This window comes from Apiospora hydei, assembly GCF_038363865.1.
Source record: "Apiospora hydei strain CBS 114990 chromosome Unknown utg000009l_segment0_segment0, whole genome shotgun sequence".
Lineage (NCBI taxonomy): Eukaryota > Fungi > Ascomycota > Sordariomycetes > Amphisphaeriales > Apiosporaceae > Apiospora > Apiospora hydei.
Window position 1 is genome coordinate 1,342,407 of NW_027117368.1, and position 11,679 is coordinate 1,354,085.

The window sequence follows — 11,679 nt, forward strand, 5'->3', positions numbered from 1 at the left end:
CACAAACTGTTTTGTGTCATTTCAATCCTTGAGAACCATATCCCAGCATTCAATTAACTGTACACTCATATATCCATACCAAAGTGGGATGATCATCTTCGCTGACAACTGATTCTCTTTTCCCCCACCACAGCAATTCGGTGAGGCGCCTCAAGTCAAAGCGCCTTGCGCACTTCGTCAAGAGGGTCTCGTCTATGCGCATATCCTCTCCGTCAAACATGGATAGTTGGAACCACCTGTTTCCTCAGCCCATGGACGTGACTGGCGCAGCACATGACACCTCCACGGGGGATGAAGATGTGGAAATCGCCGGCCCCACGGTCAGCTGTGGCAATGTTTCCGACACTAGGCCCGGAGCGCCTGGAACCAGCCTCACCTCACTTGCGCCCTCGTCCATGACGGTGCGCAGCAAACCACAGCCAACGAGGTCGAAACTTCTGGATCTGCCGCAAGAACTCTTAGATTCCATCACCAACTACCTGTCTCCCGCTAATATCGTGGTGCTCGCCCTTGTCAACAAGGAGCTGCTCGGGCGTTTCATACAGTCCGCCGCTGCGCCCCCGCCGGGAGAGAGCCCCCAAACGTCGGATCCCGATGCCTCGAGTTCCTCCGGTCTCTCGGGCCAGCCTACGAATGTCCTGACTCCTCTGGCCTCCAAAGCACTGGGCGACTATGTTAAGAAGGTGGACACGCCCAAACACCGGGTCCGTAGTGCTCTCCTGAGTTTGCTGGACAATGACCTACTTGATCTGGTGTATTGCTACAAATGCAAGCGCCTCCACGGACCATTCATCCCTTTCAAAGACCGCGTCTTTGCCCCAAAGAAGGCCGTCAGATGTGTTGATCACCCGCCGGATCATCACATCCCGTCGCGGGCAAACCGGAAGCTGCTTCGCATCATCACGAAGCGGCGCAAACAAGGCGTCGAATACTCTCATCTTATGGCCCAAGTGAACAATACCGCCACAGTGTACAAAAACGGAATCCTGGTTCAGACTTCCTTGCGAATGAGATATCGTGGCGACAACCTCCTCCTTCGGCGTCAGCGTGTCGTTTCATCGGTCGATAAGACGCCGCTTTCCCTTTGGCGATTCTTCCAGCAACTTTCCGACCTGCCTATATCCTCCGCCACTTCTGACCCAAAGGTCCTCACAATCTGCCCACACCAGACGTGGCGTTCGCGATATGGAAAACTGTTCGGGCAGCTGTTGACACACGTATGTAAAAAGGCACACAGGGGGGACGTGAGCGGCGTTCCTGCGGCAGGCGCGTGTTCGGCAGACTGCTTTAGCCATGAACCTTATGATGTTTCGACCAACACAGGCAACGCCGTGTTCGACAGACTTTCTCAACTTGATGATACCGGTCGTCCCCGGCCTGACTTGTTGACGAGTGCCCCCAATACCTCCCTGGACACCTTTGGAACTGGTGGCGGCTGTGCTGCTTGTACGACTGACTTCCATCTGGACGTCGTGAAACTACCTGAGCCTTTCAAATGGGGCTTCGTGCTCACCACGTGGCTTGACCTTGGCCCCGTCGATTTCTGTCCCAAATGGGACTCACACCGAGATCTCCGACCTCCGCGACCCTATGTGCGAGTGAATGACGAGCTTGGCGCAGCATGTCGGCAGTTCGAGAACGTGGCCGGGCTGGATGACTATGTGCCGGTCATCAACGAACTCAACCTCGATCGCATGAAGAATTATGGCTGGGCCGAGAGGGCAGCGCAGGGTCGGGATCGGTACATCGCCTGGAACTCAGGACATTGTGCCAACCCAATCACAGGGTGGTTCGCAGATCCTGATCCACTGGACGAGGATGATCTGAAGACTTGAAAAAGCTGATCATTGAAAATGGTCATTGACACGCGCCTTATAATCTTTGAAATTGGGATTGTTATACGGATACCAGGGAACCTATTCGCCACGGGCGAGCGGCTGGAGTTGTGTTCTGTACGATGGAAGTTAGAGCTAATAAGGTTACAGTAACCTTGACCTGCGGTGATTTAACAAATCATTGCTTGTGGTGACGTCCAAGTCAGCGGACGTCGCTGTTATACAGGGCTGGATGTCATCACACCGGGCCTTATCGGACCTTAAGCGTTACATTAAGGGGCCACACTGTATGATTAGAACAAAAAGCTCTTCATGTAGTAACCTGCATACAGCGAGAATTATTGACACGAACATAAAACTGGCATTGGAACGAATATGGAAGAGAGTGTGGCCGAGGAAGACCATCTGGGTTTGCAAGATATAGAATCATGAATAAACCACATGATATTGCGCTGCCGAGTTGAATATCAGAATGCCCATCCATTCCTTCGATGAGAGCTGTGTTGAAAAAACTAATGATAAGGGGTATGTGTAGAGCCGACGCGAAAATTCCAAACCTATGTACATGTATGTTCCCGTCGAAGCGGGAGGGATTTCACCCAATACGAACGCCGCCTTTTCTTCATTGCCAAAAAGCAGTGTTCACCATCATTTCCCCATCCGCTACCTTTACGTTGCCAAAAGTTGATTTTGTGCTTTGTTTGTTTTTTGAATATTTTCGTCTTTTTCTCGCAGTTGTTCCTCACTGAACATGACGCCTAGTTCAGCGGCGGGAACTTGCGCAGGAAGTGGCTAGGGCACTCATAGCCGCCGGGGTTCTTGTCGAGGTAGAGCTGGTGGTAGGTCTCGGCGTCCCACCACTGGCCGGCGGGCACGATGTCGGTGACGACGCCGCCCTTCCACCACTGCTCGCTGGCCTTGGCGGTGACCTCCTTGGCGATCTTCTCTTGCTCCGGGCCGTGCGTGAAGATGGCGCTGCGGTACTGGGTTCCGACGTCCGGGCCCTGGCTGTTGGATGTCGTCGGGTCGTGCATCTTGTAGAAGAACTCGAGGAGGTCGCGGTAGGTGAGCTGTTTGGGATCGTAGACGATTTGGGCGGCTTCGGCGTCTGTGGGATTGCGCGCGCGTTAGTCAATTATTTCGCAAAAGATACGTGATACAAGTGACAAAGAGTTTGTCGCTTTGCGCGCCAGGTATGGCGGATAAAGAAGGGTATGGATGTCACGTACGGCCGGTCCTGCCATTGCACACCTCGCGGTACGAGGGGTTGCTCGAGTCACCGCCAATGTAGCCGACGCGCGCGTCGTACAGGCCCTTGCCGGCGAAGTGCTTGCGGTACATGTGCTCGACGCCCCAGAAGCAGCCGGCGGCGACGGTCGCCTTCTCGGCGCCTTCGGGAATCGTCGTGGAAGCCATGCCGCCTTCGGAGCCGGATACGCCGAGACGGGTAGAGGTGGTGAGGGGCCGGAAGAGTCGGGAGATGAAGTTGGGCGCGTTCTGGAAGAAGGCCATGTGCAGGATCAGGTATGCGACGAGAGACCAGAAGGCGATGTCTTTGAGGAGACTGAGCAGGGCCGCGAGGTTCATATAATTAGGTATGTAAGTAGGTAGTTAAGAGGGGAAATGGTGAAAAGCGAAAATTCGTCTCTGAGTTATGGGTTTCGTCGCATGGTTATTATATAATAGGTTTCTCGTAATAGTCGTGGAAAATGCATTGCGCCATTGAACCTTTCCCACATTAGTGCCCCTCTCCATTTTGGAGTCGCAAAAGCGCATTCCGCAGCTCGGCGTGGGAAAGTCGTGACGTGTGAGGGGCAAGCAGCAGATTGGAGCTTGTGAAGCCCGCTCAGGCACTGCCCGCACGCCGCACGCCGCCCTACGGGGGATTTGTCATCGGGCTACAGAACCTCTGGAATTAGCCTATGGGCCCACGCCCACTACGACGCTGCCCTGCCATAGGCTCATGGCCATTAACGTCGAAGCCCAATCGGTACCGGGCCCACAGCTGCTAGAACACTTGACAAATCCAGGGTCTTCTTTGCTGATCGGCCCAACCAGAAATCGCGGTTCGCAATCTCAGATTTGATGCATCTCGTCTCTTGCTTCCTTAGACTCGCCAATTAATTTGGAATCAGTCAGTATGTGATATGATTGATTTTATTAGGTAAGTTTTTTTGGTATAAAAAACCAGTCATGGCGACAGAGACGATCCGCGTAGTGCTTACTCGTTGTCCAGCCTCTTCCTTCGATATATCGTATACCTATCGCCCTACTCCGTAGTACCTCGTGCTTTCCCACATGCACGGAGCTAAGGTTCATCCCAACGACACAGACAACTTGGGTATCCTCAATCCCCAACTCCAGCTATTCTGACAGCGGCCAGAAAAGGCAAATACTCGCGAGACACCTCCAGGAGTCCAGGCTCAAAAATCTATCCCTTTCGTCTCAAATGTTCAAGCTTATCCCCTCTTTACCTCAAGAAGATGACAGTTCTGGAGAAATTTGCGCCCCTCCTGTTTCTCTTCGTCTTGGCTTGCCCGAGCAATCCACGGGTTTCTCTCTTATGTCGAAACGATCGCTGGACCTTGCTGAAGGCGGGCAGATGAACAGTCCTCTCTGATGTCGTTCATCAGATTGCTTCGAGGGCAGGATTGCAAGTTCGACAATCGCTGTTTATGTACGGTTGTCCAGAGGATTCCCAGCATTTCATCACGTTGGCAACACCTTTCCTGCTGGTTCATAAAACGAGTAGCAAGCGCTAATGTACTTGTCCAAAACTCGTGGGCCGACAGGCTTGACCAGAAACTCGTCAGCACCCGCCTTCTCCGAGTTTATCTTGTCCATTTCCGAATCCTGACCGGTGACCATTAATATAAGCGACTTGCAAGACCCGTGCTTCTCTTCATACGCGCGGATGGCCGCCGTCGCTTCGATGCCGTCACAATTCGGCATCTGCAAGTCCATCAACACCAACGTGATAGGCTCTTCGCTTTCAGCAGCCTTCACAAAATGTTCTTGCGCCTGGTTCCCATCTTCGGCTGTGACGTAGGGAATCTTGCGCCTCTTGCAGAAGTTCTGTAAGATTTTCAGGTTGATCGTATTGTCGTCCACCAGAAGTGCACGGAGCTTCAATTGATGGCAGTACCCAGAGAACCGTCCGGGCTCGGCCTCGGGGATTTCAACTACCGGCGGTATTTCTGGCACGAGAGCATTGTCCGATGCCTGACTTTGGATCATGCTCACAAGAGGGATTGCGGCTGCCTTCTCGATTACCTCCAGGTCTTTAGGTGTGCCGGGAGAGATCGCACTGCATAGCAGATCTGCTTGACGCAAAGTTTCATCGAGCTTTAACCGGTACAGTGGCCCGTGTACTTCGATGCGACGTTGCATCTGGCGTTCCTTCATCCAAGCTTCTCGTGAGGCATCCATAGATGACAGCCATAGAACGACGGATCTTGGGTACAGCAGCTGGATACAGGCTACCTCATGATGGTTGGCATCGGTGACGATATATCGGGCGGATGCCGCGTCGCTGCGTTTGAGCCCTTTCTCTTCCAGGTGCCTGACGGTGCGACTAACGAGGTGGTCAAAGGATGACCCGTTTCTTATGTCGTGGAACGTATGAGGCTCTTGGGTCTCCTCATGTGAAGTTTCCGGGTTCTCTTCTTTCACAAACTCCAAGACGGGATCCGACAATTCAAAACGGAAATGCGAGCCTGTCCCCAATGCCGACGAAACAAGTTTGACACTTCCCCCAAGCAGATTCGCCGTCTTGCTTGCCAGTGTCAATCCCAGCCCTGCACCGGATTTGTGAGGGTTGATTTTCTCATAGGGATCGAAAATCTTGGTGTAGTTTTCCTCCGCAATGCCAATTCCATTGTCGACGATATCAATTGTCAGATTTGGAGGCTCGCTCGAGGCATGTACAGTCAACGAGACAGTGCCTGCTGGTACGTCGGAAACTGCATGGATCGCATTCATCAGAAGCTGTTGCAGACACTCTGTGAGGAGGCGCGCATCCGTTGTGAGCATAATATGACCTCCTTGGGGCAGATCTTCAATGAAGTCTATTGAAACCCCTTGCAACTCTGCTCTTTGCAGATAAGACGTTATATCACCGATGATATCACGTTCTAAACTGACCAAACTGTACGGGCTCAGTTGTACCTTCGTGGCGGTGCTCTCTGTCCAGACGTTGTGCTTGATGATGCTGTTGACGGTTGTCATGAGCTCTTGGCCCGAGTTCCTGATCGTCGCCACATTCTCCCATAGAGAAAGTGCGTGCCGGCTCTCACCCCAGTTGACAGGCGGAGAACCGGCTAGTGTCATGGCGGTGAGTTCTTCGGAGAGAAGCTCTACTGATCCCAAGACTCCATGGATGGGTGTTCGGAGTTGGTGCGTGATGCCTCGAATAAATGTTTCTCGAGCATGCAATGCCTGTTGGAGCAAGCGATTTTGGATGGTGGTCGCCGTGATTTCGGCGATCTTGGACACGAACCAGGCGTCAAAATCGTCTAATACATGCTGGACATCGTTGGACGCCACAACAATGTACTTGTCGGAGGTACCGCACCGAGCGACAATAGCCCGGACAGTCTGCGCGGACTGCAAGTCCTTAAAATTGGAAGACTGGATGATCGACTCGATATGCTCACTATCTTCCCAAACGCCCTCGCTGATGTCGGTGTAAGCGATACTAGGTCGGCCAACGAGGTCGATTTTGCCATCACTTGTGGATTGTATCGAGACCTGGGCATCCGGGTAAGCCTGTTGGATTATTCCCAGAGCCGCTGTTTCATGGTGATCATCGCCAATGCTACTTCGGAAGGTCGAGAGCATTTCGTTCATCTCCTGCCGCCGTTTGAGACGCCTTTGTCGTGTATGACTTGCGATGGACGCGCTGATCAGCTCCGCGAACCGAACCAGGAGATCCTTTTGATCCGATGACAAGGGTTCTTGTTGATAGTCCGAAGCCACGCAGAGACTACCAAGGGCGACATCTCCCCCGTCTTCGGCCATCAATCGCAATTGCGTGCCAGCATAGCTTTTGAGACCCAAGGCTTCCACTTGTGGCGCGTTCTTGAACCGCCAGTCCTGGGACATGTCCGGCACCATGAAAACACTCCCAAACGTCTGGTTAATGGTATGTGAGCAAGGACTCTCTCCGGGGCAGTGAAGCCAGGGGCATGTTGGCAGCAGCCACTCGGGTGAAAGTCGACTCGCTCAGAAGACCTGCAATGGCATAGCCCCAGCCAATTGCCTTCTGTAAGCCATTGACGAGCGTGTCAATCTTGGCCAAGAGAAGCTCGTCTTGCTCAATCAGTCTGGTATGATACCAGTATGCCGCCAACCTCGAGGACTCGTTTGGAGTGAGGTAAGGTGCGAGATAGCGCTCGTTGTGTCCGGAAGGGGGATCCGGTGATGACGGCGCATCTGAACCCCCAAAATGTTCTTCGTGAAGGTCTCGGTCGAATGGCTTCAACGGCAGATGCGCACGTTCGACATCCAGTGGCGCATCGACTCGCAATGGTCGCTGGGGTATCGGTTGCCGGAGGAGATTCGTAGTGTAGCTGAACGAGCTATGCGGAATACCCATCCCACGACCCATCCCCCGACCGGTGTGAGAGCCAGAATGGCCGCCCATCCTCCCTATCGCTTTGGCGTCAAGACATCAACTTGTTCAAATGAAGTGAAGAAGCTGGGTGCGAATCGATTTCTTGCGTCATTCACGTCGTTACCACGGGTTGATTCTCCGTCTATCTTTTCCGGGGCACGTCAAAACTTGAGATCGGAACAAAACTCGTGGAAGCGCTCCCAAGGGTGATTCACTAGCTGGCAAGTACGTCAGAATACCGAGGGAGGGGATGACCAGTTTTTCTCTTAGCAGCCGATTGCAATCGCGCCGCTAACAGAAGACGCGGATACAACGGCCCCCAGCCATTGGCGTTGAGGCCCTCCCCTAGCTGAAGAAGCAATTGTCTGGATAGCCGAGCTGCAATATCGCTGGGCATCGCCGCTAGGCCCCCTTAGCGCCGGCTTTTAGGGGGAAATCTAGAGTCTAGACTGGCCTTTAACCTGCCGCTAATGCCGCCATCTGCATTTGCCACAGCGGCCGACCAGATCCCTGGCTCTAATCATGAGTACCTCTGTACTGGCCGGTAAGGCAGCGCAGTACTGACGTACGTTTGGTTCAGCAAAACTTTGGTGTGCCCGTGTGCCTTGGAGCTGCGGCTACGATCTCGACCGGGCTAGATTGGTGAGCCGCAACAATCTGAATTGTTACTGCACATGGTACAGTACTCTCACACACAAAGGGCCAATGGGGTATCTGGGGCGCCATGCGCCTTGTGGGTAGATGGCTTCAGGGGCGATCCGAAGCTGTCTGTGTAGGACTGGTGAACGGTGTTCTGGGTCCCTTCAGTGTTGCCTCTAGATGTAATCGCCGTTAAATTGGTGGTAAGACCTAGCAGACACTGTCACATGGGAATCGACAACTGGCTTCGTGAGTGTCTTTGCTCCACGTTATGAATCACCCTGGAAGAGGTTAATCGGCTGTCTATTTCTGGTATGCCCGAAGTCTGAAACAACATGGCGGACTATGGCAATCCTAAGGGGTATAAAGCCAGCTCTCTCCCCAACGTAAACGGTTTGCGGGTCAACAGGTCTATACTTGCATGATGCTTGAGCTAAACTGATGAACACAGGTGCAGGTAGTGCAAGTGCATGCACTTAGTACTTAGTGGAGTCCGCCGGAGGAACCAGTGGTCATCATTCATCGTGCTTGGGCACTTCTCAGACAACGTCACCCACCCCGGTTGGACTTGCGCTCGTAGAGGCCAGGCCACACACGCCACCCGGTCGGGTTACCGAAGACTGCATTTGCATACTGGTGCCTGGCTTTGGGTCTGGTCGCCGTGGAGCCCGACCACGGATCTGTGCAAGGTGTTGCTTGGGCGGCGCTACGAATCGGTCCCGGCACGGCGGTGGCGTCCGTGAGAGCGAAGTGGGATGGCGTTGCGAATCAGCCCGTAATCCCATGTTGGACGGTTTGGTTGCCATGTGAGATAGTGGGTGTTGGCGACGACGATGATGGTGAGAAAAAGTAGGTGTTGTTGCACCTCCCTGGTAGGCCATCATGTTCTAGGTAAGTCATGAGATGCGATGGGCCCTCTGCCTGCGTACTCGGTGCTCACAGTAGGTAGATAAATAATGGATAGCTGGTCCAGTGAAGGAAATGTGAAGGATGGGTGAGTGTTTCCAAGCGCCCATCTCATCGAATAGTGAAGCTGAACAAATCAATCCGGCCAAAACACTATCACTAAATTTAATTCAAGCACTGATTGTTCAAGACTTGGGTGGGCAGCTTTCTGAGCTGATTGTTCGCAGTTCCATTAAGTGAGCAGCAGGTTAAATTCTGTTCAAGCAGGATCACTCTTGTCGATGTCACAACCTCGACCACTTTCGTCGATTTTACAACCAAGATCATCTCGCCGACTCAACAACCACAAGCTCGCCAATTTCACAGATACGATCATTCATACCAGCTTTACGAACACAAACAGACTCGCCGATTTCACAAGCAGCTATCATTGCTTCACGATTGAGTTATTCCCTCGTTATTGTGGCCTCGCCGAGCCTCACACAGCCCACGTCAACCACCACCATTGCGCACCTCGAGCAGGAGAAAGACCAGTAGATCGGCGCTTGTGTGTCGGCGCTCTTGCTTCTACTCCTCGCTTGCGCCCTCTGTTTCTCAACCACACCCTTACCACCGCCACTATTTTACCAGGCGACAATTACCAGAGCGCATTCTACCTTCTAAAGCTCTCATACTGAGAGGGAACAACCGAGAAGATTAAGTGAGGATCAACACAAGAGTAATCACCATGGACCCCAATGCCACAGCACGCCTGGCCACAGGTAGCCTCTCTATGGGCTTGTACCACTATGATCGTAAGTTTCCAGGGCACCTGAGTCTACTCTCACACATCTCCTGTGTGACGCCTCCCCGTTGCTGGCTCACCTCGCATCCCCTTTACTTCACAGATTAAAACTTGTTGCTGATAAAACTGTATGTAGTTGTTATGCGTCGTTTGTCACTTCTCGGGATCCACTGTCGTCTACAGATGATCATGATCTTCATGAACGAGCAGAATTGCGCCCCCGAGGATATTGACCCCGAGGTTCTCTGTGTCATCGCCCATCTTCTCGCTGACATGGGAAGGGCCATCGACGACATCGAGGCTTGCGTCGCCCACGATGCTCGCGAGGGGGCGATCGCAACCGCTGGCGATGAGGACCACATCAGGAAGGTTATGTCGCTCTTCTTCGATGTTCGCGAAGTGATTGACGACTTTCTTGCCTAGATGCTTCGATCTTCCTGAAGTTTTCTAGTAAGGCTGGTATGATGTGGCTTGAAAGAGGTCGGGTTGAACTGGGTAAGAGACGAATTCTGTTGTAGCTGGTCACCAGAAGATGAAAGAAGTATGATTGAGATGGATCAGATACGAATTATAGCTGGTCGCCAGCGAATGGACTGCAGGACTGGCGGCCCTTGGTTTATATAGGTATAAACCTTCTGGGATATGAATTTGAGAAACTCCTAGAGATGTTATAGGAATCGGCTGTGTTATTGACAATTTCTTCAATTTCCTGCAACTGTAAGTGCTAGGTGATGGCCAAGGCCATCAATATCATCAATAACGGGGGCGGCTTCGACACCAAGATGGAAGATCCCATTGCCAGCTACCCTCTCGCCAGGATGCGAGTTGACTACGTCAACGCCCTAGAGACTGACCAGACTTGTTCCTGGCGACGAAGACTTCATCCCAGTGGTGAGTGTACCCCTGAACCTAAGACTGTCATTCAAGTTCCTTTTTCTTCCCACAGCAGGTGCGCGTCGCAGGAGCCTGATGTCTCAACATTCCATCCAGTTTACGAGAGATGTCTTTATACTATGTCGTAGTTTGCTGACGCGTGTCTTGCCAAGCTTGTGTGTATGCTATGACTGTTCTTTGTTTTCAGTTGAGTCATCGGCCGGGTGAAAACGCAAACTGAGGACTACCCATGGTGTAAACCACCAGTCTCACTTTCAGCTTGTCCCCAGCCACGACCCCGCCCTTCTTGAACATCAGTTCTGGAAGATTTCAAGTTACGTCGATGTACGGCCCTGCAGGTCGGAACCCGCGCCGATGGTGACCTGGGATGCGCCGGCCTTTGTGAAGAAGAGGGTCACGGCCTTGACAAACCCATAGACCGCACCATTGATGGAGATGGACTTGCCGCGCATGTCGAACATGGCTGGGTCAATGGCAATGTAGGTGTAACTGTGTACGATGGATATCAATTTATATAGACGTCCGGGAAGAATTGCCTTGACATCGGCTCCAGAAAAGCTCCAACAAAAGAGACCTGCTTTCGCCTAATTGCCGTAGCACCATTACCAGCTCACGATCGCCCCTTTGCCTACGCCAGGATGAGGCATACCAATCATACCAGAACAGCCAACTGCCTGCCCAGTTCAACAAATGTTTACACTCCGGAATCATAAAGTCATGGCACGATCTACGGCTTGCAATCGTGACATTGTCCAACAGCCTGGCCTTCGGCTCGGTTGGGAGCGGCTGGTGGCATTGTTCGGCAAACAACGTTTGAGTTCACCCACATCCAGGATTCTAGAAGCCACAACAACTTGCGCAACACTTCTACACTTCTACCTCCTATGGTTTATATATCGTATTAATACCCTGATCCCTTGCCCGGCCCGGTGTAGCCTAGCGATAGTATCATTATTCATATACTTAAAGGCAAGAGGGTTCAACTCCCTCTGCGGGCACTCTTTTTT

The 11,679-nt window shown here is 52.5% G+C and overlaps 5 protein-coding genes across 5 annotated transcripts; 2 read left to right on the forward strand and 3 right to left on the reverse strand.

Moving 5' to 3' along the window:
• Positions 1–218: 218 nt before the first annotated feature.
• PG997_012170 (uncharacterized protein) lies at positions 219–1,835 on the forward strand (the record flags this gene model as incomplete). The annotated part of the gene is made up of 1 exon (XM_066816484.1): positions 219–1,835. One exon carries the CDS (start codon positions 219–221, stop codon positions 1,833–1,835), a length of 1,617 nt encoding a protein of 538 aa, XP_066662176.1.
• Positions 1,836–2,593: 758 nt separating this feature from the next.
• Positions 2,594–3,422, reverse strand: PG997_012171 (uncharacterized protein; the record flags this gene model as incomplete). The annotated part of the gene is made up of 2 exons (XM_066816485.1): positions 2,594–2,943; positions 3,065–3,422. The coding sequence occupies 2 exons, from the start codon at positions 3,420–3,422 to the stop codon at positions 2,594–2,596; spliced, it is 708 nt and encodes a 235-aa protein (XP_066662177.1).
• A 1,122-nt stretch (positions 3,423–4,544) lies between these two features.
• On the reverse strand, positions 4,545–7,431 carry PG997_012172 (uncharacterized protein; the record flags this gene model as incomplete). The annotated part of the gene is made up of 2 exons (XM_066816486.1): positions 4,545–6,968; positions 7,039–7,431. The coding sequence occupies 2 exons, from the start codon at positions 7,429–7,431 to the stop codon at positions 4,545–4,547; spliced, it is 2,817 nt and encodes a 938-aa protein (XP_066662178.1).
• A 2,290-nt stretch (positions 7,432–9,721) lies between these two features.
• PG997_012173 (uncharacterized protein) lies at positions 9,722–10,201 on the forward strand (the record flags this gene model as incomplete). Its single annotated transcript, XM_066816487.1, has 2 exons — positions 9,722–9,788; positions 9,915–10,201. The coding sequence occupies 2 exons, from the start codon at positions 9,722–9,724 to the stop codon at positions 10,199–10,201; spliced, it is 354 nt and encodes a 117-aa protein (XP_066662179.1).
• Positions 10,202–10,986: 785 nt separating this feature from the next.
• On the reverse strand, positions 10,987–11,468 carry PG997_012174 (oxidoreductase; the record flags this gene model as incomplete). Its single annotated transcript, XM_066816488.1, has 2 exons — positions 10,987–11,161; positions 11,404–11,468. The coding sequence occupies 2 exons, from the start codon at positions 11,466–11,468 to the stop codon at positions 10,987–10,989; spliced, it is 240 nt and encodes a 79-aa protein (XP_066662180.1).
• Positions 11,469–11,679: the final 211 nt, after the last annotated feature.